The following is a 7,200-nucleotide window of genomic DNA, read 5'->3' as shown; positions in this document are numbered from 1 at the left end:
AAGAAAAAATAAAGTTGTGTAGTACGTACAGGCCATTACACTCACAAATCATGCTATGATACCCACATTTTAAATGAAAAGTTGAGTCTTACACATTTCAGTCTTTCATTTTTTCTTTTTTGGGGATAAATATTGTATCGTGGACTTGATATCGTGAATCGTGATATATCATTGTATCATGAGTTTTTGTTAGCATTACATAACTAGTTTTTAGGCCATTATAAATGGTTATAAAGTCTTACTTACCTATAGAGGATAATAATACATGCAGGAATAAAATAAGACATGGTGTGATAAAACAAAGCATGTACCTTTTCTTTTAGGACAATTGAGATGATAACCACAACCAATGAAACCCTGCAGCTGAATTTGTCTGGTGACTTTGACTACGATTATGAATCACCTCCACCATATATACCATATATATATGCCAAGGCTGAACTCGAAAAATCTGTCAAGATCGTGTCTCTCGTCATTTACAGCCTAGTCGTTGTGCTCGGCGTGCTGGGGAACGGAGTTGTCATCTGGGTGACGGGCTTCAAAATGAAGAAAACCATCAACACCGTTTGGTACCTCAACCTCGCTGTGGCCGACTTCCTCTTCACAGCATTCCTGCCCCTGAGAATCACAGAAAGAGCTCTGGACGGCCACTGGCCTTTTGGCACATTCATGTGCAAATTGAACAGCACCGTTCTCTTCCTGAACATGTATGCCAGTGTCTACAGTCTGATGGTCATCAGTATTGACAGATGTGTATGTGTGGTGTGGCCAGTGTGGGCCCAGAACCACCGCAGCATCAGAAAGGCGTCTTGTGTGAGTCTGGGTGTCTGGGTACTGGCCTTGGCTCTCAGCTCCCCTTACTTCATCTTTAAGGACACAATCCCCTTCCCAGAGAAGAACATCACCACGTGCGTCTACAAATTTGCACACACTGATGACTTGATTATTTTTCGAACTCGGGCCATGATCATCACTCGCTTCCTCATGGGATTCATGGTCCCTTTCACCAGCATCGTCTCCTGCTATTCTGTCATCATCTACCGGCTCTGGAGGAATCGCTCTCTGGCTAGCCAATCAGGTCGCCCCTTCAAAATCATAGCAGCTGTTATCACCACATTTTTTCTGTGCTGGGCCCCCTATCACATCTTGCAACTAAGTGGGTTGATGTTGGCGGCAGGTGACATTGAAACACTGGAACATGTGATCATCATAGTTTTCTGCCTGGCATATATCAACAGCTGCTTGAACCCGTTATTGTACGTGTTCATGGGTCAGGATTTCAAGAATGAAGTTCGTAGGTCTGTCCTAAAAGTGCTGGAGAACGCTTTCACTGAAGGGCTGCCTCAGACCAACACTTCCACAAACCCAGGGACCACCAGTCATGAGATTGCCTTGTCTGAGGCACAGGTTTAGGGTCATCTTTGGATTCACTTTAGTGTGCACAAAACACCTTTTTTTTTTTCTCAGCACATTCTCCCAGATTGATACGATGATGAAAGATGTCCAAAATAATATGTTGAAGTTATTTAAAGTTTTTAAAAACAATATTGTTTGTAGGTTCTTTGACTTTGACATCTTGAATGTTTTTTTCTCCCTGCTCTCCCGCCTCCTTTTATTTCTTTCCGCTTTTTGAAAAAATCGAATTGAAATGCTGGTGCTTATGCAAACATTTATTTGACCTACATCTTTACACCTGTAAACCAGTGATGTGAAAATAAAGCTGATTCTTGATTCTCTTGATTCAGGTGTGAGTTTGTAATCTTTTTATTTTATATGATGATGATGCACACTATGCATTTTGCTAATCATTTACAAAATGGTTTAATGATCATATTTAAGGCCTACAGCATATTCTAAATACTGAAAATGTGCACTCCTCTGAGTGCAGATCTCCAGAGCATGACTGACACAGATCTTTTTCACATGGGTTATAGCGCCACCAGGAGGCCGATTTGTGCAAAACCCATTTACTCCTACAGATTTTATCCAAACGTCATGCAAATCGGTACACAGTATCTCTATAGTCATGTGATCAACACAGATCTGTCCGATTTTCCATATACCATCCTCATTGGCTAAGGTTGGCTTCCAAAGTTTGCAGGATTGGTCCATTTTGAACAAAATGCCTGAAATCATGAACGCAGCTTGCGATTTCCGTGAAATTTCACAGGTACATTCCCACCAAGCCGAGAAATAAATGACACCCTTTTCACATTGGCCTGTCATAGCGCCACCAGCAGGTTTAATTTAGCAAAACACATTTTTGGAAAAAAATGCCTCAAATCATGAATGCAGTGTCCGATTGCCATGAAAGGCCTAAGAACAAATGCTTTTCACATTGGCCTATTATAGCGCCACCAGGAGGCCACAATAGCGTACCTGACCTGCTCCGAGGAGCACTTTTTCTAGTTGTTCATGTTTTGTTTTTTCCTTTTTAAAAACATGGTATCTTTTCATCTGGTTTTGATGAGAAAGACATGTGACTAACAGATTCAGTGATTTAAAAACCTGTGGCTTAAACCAACGGGTGATACAGGAACCAAATGACACAAACTGAACCCAGGAAGCTTGATGAGAAAGAGGCAGAGAAAGATGAAGGAAATAATCATGTACATCGAAATATAGTCTAAATATTATTTACTTACTATTGTAAGTAAGTACACATACTGTACAATACAGTTGGGAGCATCAGCTGTTTATATCCCATATCCCAGAGGGACTGCATTGATATTACTAGTTGGTAGCACTTTACAATAATGACCCGTTATAAAGCATTTATAAACGTTTATAAGCAGTTTGTAGACTATTAACAAATCATTAACAACCTGTTTGTTGACATTCGTAAATGATTACTAAAACCTTTATAACTACAGTTACAAATCATTTATAAAGTATTAGTAAGTAGTGAACTATTCATGAATAAGCCATTTATATACATTTGTAAATGATTATTAAATCATTTGTAACGACCCATTCTAAAGCATTTATAAACGTTTATAAGCAGTTTGTAGACTATTAACAAATCATTAACAACCTGTTTATTGACATTTGTAAATGATTACTAAAACATTTATAACTACAGTTACAAATCATCTATAAAGGTATTAGTAAGTAGTAAACTATTCATGAATAAGCCATGTATAATACATCTGTAAATGATTATTAAATCATTTGTAACTGATGTTACATAATATATACAAGCTATTGGTAGCTTGTTCATGTTTAACATATGCTTTGTTAAACATTCCTAAAGTATCTATAAATCCTTAGTACATGTTATTATGTGCCCTATAGTAAAGTGAAGACAGTTAATCATTTACAACTGTTTGTTAATGTGTTTGTTCATGTTTAACATATGCTTTGTAAAACATTCCTAAAATATCTATAAATCCTTTGTACATGTTATTATGTGCCCTACAGTAAAGTGAAGACAGTTCATCATTTATGACTGTCTGTTAATGTGGACTTTCTCCTTACCTGTTGCAAACTACCTGGCTTTCATGAATGCAGATACCAAACAATTACTAGAATTATCTTTCATGTTTAATATATGATTCGTAAGACATTCGTAAAGAGTATGTAAACCATTTGCAGACGTTATCATGGGCCTGAGCCTAGTTGCTTCTTTTGGACTCATAGACCTGTCCGCTTGTTTCTTTTGCAAAATCTGGCAACACACTGATTACCTGCATTACACCTGCAGTAGCCTACTAGGGAGGAAGTGAACAGTGATGCAGTTGCAGACTGGACAGAAATATGTCTAATTCATGTTTGTTTTAACTGTCTTGTTGCAGGTGATCGAGTAACATAAAATGGCTAATCTTACACACATGAAGTAGCATTATGACCAGGGGGTATTTTGATGGTGGCTGTTTGTATCCACAATGTTTGTTTTGATGTGTAGGCTAGTAATGTCCTCCATGCTTAGCAGTTTAGCTTAGCAGCTAAAGCTAACTTGCACTGGGAGGTGGTGACTGCAGAGGCTCCTAGCTGCTACTCTGTGATTCTGTTGTGATGAATTTCTTTGTTTAAATGTTAGTGTGTGTGCTGTGGCCAAGAGTTGCTACATTCTATATCTTAATGAATTGTTTTATACTTTTATACTCTATAACGTTACTTCTGCCACTTTTTGATGTCATCAAACATGTTTTACTAATCATTGTTAAACATGAAATAATAATGCATAGTCTTCACTTTACAACAAGGCCCATGATAACGTTTAAAAATGGTCAACATACTCTTTACGAATGTCTTACGAATCATATATTAAACATGAAAGATAATTCTAGTAATTGTTTGGTGTCTGCATTCATGAAAGCCAGGTAGTTTGCAACAGGTAAGGAGAAAGTCACATTAACAGACAGTTGTAAATGATGAACTGTCTTCACTTTACTATAGGGCACATAATAACATGTACTAAGGATTTATAGATATTTTAGGAATGTTTTACAAAGCATATGTTAAACATGAACAAACACATTAACAGACAGTTGTAAATGATGAACTGTCTTCACTTTACTATAGGGCACATAATAACATGTACTAAGGATTTATAGATACTTTAGGAATGTTTTACAAAGCATATGTTAAACATGAACAAACACATTAACAGACAGTTGTAAATGATGAACTGTCTTCACTTTACTATAGGGCACATAATAACATGTACTAAGGATTTATAGATACTTTAGGAATGTTTTACAAAGCATATGTTAAACATGAACAAACACATTAACAGACAGTTGTAAATGATGAACTGTCTTCACTTTACTATAGGGCACATAATAACATGTACTAAGGATTTATAGATACTTTAGGAATGTTTAACAAAGCATATGTTAAACATGAACAAGCTACCAATAGCTTGTATATATTATGTAACATCAGTTACAAATGATTTAATAATCATTTACAGATGTATAATACATGGCTTATTCATGAATAGTTTTACTACTTACTAATACTTTTATAGATGATTTGTAACCGTAGTTATAAAGGTTTTAGTAATCATTTACAAATGTCAATACACAGGTTGTTAATGATTTGTTAATAGTCTACAAACTGCTTATAAACGTTTATAAATGCTTTAGAATGGGTCGTTACAAATGATTTAATAATCATTTACAGATGTATATAAATGGCTTATTCATGAATAGTTCTCTACTTACTAATACTTTATAAATGATGTGTAACTGTAGTTATAAAGGTTTTAGTAATCATTTACGAATGTCAACAAACAGGTTGTTAATGATTTGTTAATAGTCTACAAACTGCTTATAAACATTTATAAATGCTTTATAACGGGTCATTATTGTAAAGTGCTACCTACTAGTTGATTGTCTAGCAACAGCAGGTTGAGTTGGATGAGTTTAGGAAGAATTTTGAAAATCCTGCACAACTAAAATACTATATGAATGGTGTCAGTATAAATGTTAATATAATACTGAGCAGCATCGTTCTCAACATGCACAGATAGTCTGTTGGTTCACAAACTATTGATTATTATTTATTCACAAGCTCTTGTTAATACTTTACATTGGTTCAATATTTATAAAAAACACACACACACACACACACGTAACCTCTTGAATTTTCACTTTAAAAAGTTTCAAAAATAGCACAAACAACAGATCTAGGCTGTTTTACAATTTGTGTGTGACACTGCAGTATGACAAAGTAGGGAATTAATATACAAAACATTTTTAGATATGAAGATAGCATGTTTCTGCCTGACAGCAACGATAGGACACCTCCCACAGTGAGCTCCTCACTGACCACAGTTTGAACAAGACAGTTATCTGGCTGACGTCTCTTCAACACTTTGAAACAGGTATATATTTTCTTTTCTTTATTTCTCCTTATCTAAACAGTCTAATACTTATTGCTATCAGAATATAGAGCTATTTAACACTTAGTTACCTTTTATTAAGAGTTGGTAAAAGTCAATGTGTGAAATGTTTCATCAGCTGTATTTAGTAAGGAGCATACTGTCATTATCGTGAAAAAAACATGATATATATTTGCAATGTAATGGGTGTGTAACGGTAGGCCTACTACAGTATGGTAGTTTATTATTATTTTTTTTGACAAGCAGCGGAGGGAGACGAGCGTCTTGCGATCAGATTGTACAGATTCACTGATTTCTAGAACACAATCATGTCAGAAACCTTAGCAGACGATGCAAAATATGAACACAGACTGTTGACATAGTACATGCACATGGCTAGCTCCAAGGATTGCTGATCTATAAGTGTGGGACCTCTCTTTTTGTGGGTTAGTATAAATCAGGCGTTTGATAGGAAATGTGTTTGATTTGATGTGGGAATGTATTACAACTGATGTGGGTTATCCTACATGATTTTAGAAATGTCAGTCAGTCAATCTTGCTTGGTACTCCTCAGTGGCTTAAGCAATTGCTCTGCACTTGCACATGGCCTCTTTTTCTCTTCGTCACAATTTGAGATGTTTATTTGCGTTTTGCTGTAAGCAACAGACATTCTGAGTTTGCGTCGGCTGATGGGACTGTCGTCATGGTTACAGCCCCCCAACCAATGGGATGTGTGTGTGTGTGTGTGTGTGTGTGTGTGTGTGTGTGTGTGTGTGTGTGCGTGCGTGCGTGCGTGCGTGCGTGTGTGTGTGTGCGCGCATAACCCACACTGCACATACTTTGGGTGCTCATATCCCCCGACGGGTATGGTACTTATACTAGGCCTAATCATAATACTAATTGTACTACAAATATTAAGTTACAACTGTGCAAATTGATAGTCATCATCTGAGTTCAATGCTTTCTACCTCGAAACGTATTGAGAAAGTGTTTCCATCACCCATTTGTGTGTCTATTCAGGACTTCAAAATCCAAAATATGCATTAAAACTAGTTGATTGAAACCCAGTTTCTATAGTAGTACAGTACAGAGGCGTCAATTGGGTATGGCAGGCTATGGCAGCTGCCATACCCTGGCTCCAGGAAAAAAAAAAAAAAAAAAAAATATCATAATTATTATTATTATTTTTTAATAAAAAATAAATCCATGAATGTCTCTGTCTATCTGCGTTGATTATTCTGTTATTAAATTTCAGTAAAATAACTACCAATGCAAAATGATTGCTTTCACAGGGTATTTCATTCTTCACAACTGCTTGTATCTCTCCTATTCTCCCCTATCTTGTCAAATGGTATATTCCCAGGCCCAGCCTG

At 36.3% G+C, this 7,200-nt stretch overlaps 1 protein-coding gene across 1 annotated transcript; it reads left to right on the top strand.

Annotated features, from left to right (window-relative positions):
* Nucleotides 1-333: 333 nt before the first annotated feature.
* LOC308095662 (chemerin-like receptor 1) lies at nt 334-1,620 on the top strand (the record flags this gene model as incomplete). The annotated part of the gene is made up of 1 exon (XM_080442707.1): nt 334-1,620. One exon carries the CDS (start codon nt 334-336, stop codon nt 1,411-1,413), a length of 1,080 nt encoding a protein of 359 aa, XP_080298833.1. The 3' UTR covers nt 1,414-1,620.
* Between the last annotated feature and the right edge of the window lie 5,580 nt (nt 1,621-7,200).

Source organism: Gymnoscopelus braueri (genome assembly GCF_963280865.1).
Source record: "Gymnoscopelus braueri genome assembly, chromosome: 11".
In the NCBI taxonomy this organism is placed as follows: domain Eukaryota; kingdom Metazoa; phylum Chordata; class Actinopteri; order Myctophiformes; family Myctophidae; genus Gymnoscopelus; species Gymnoscopelus braueri.
The sequence above is the reverse complement of the archived record's forward strand: the minus strand, read 5'-3'. Positions and strand labels throughout refer to the sequence as shown.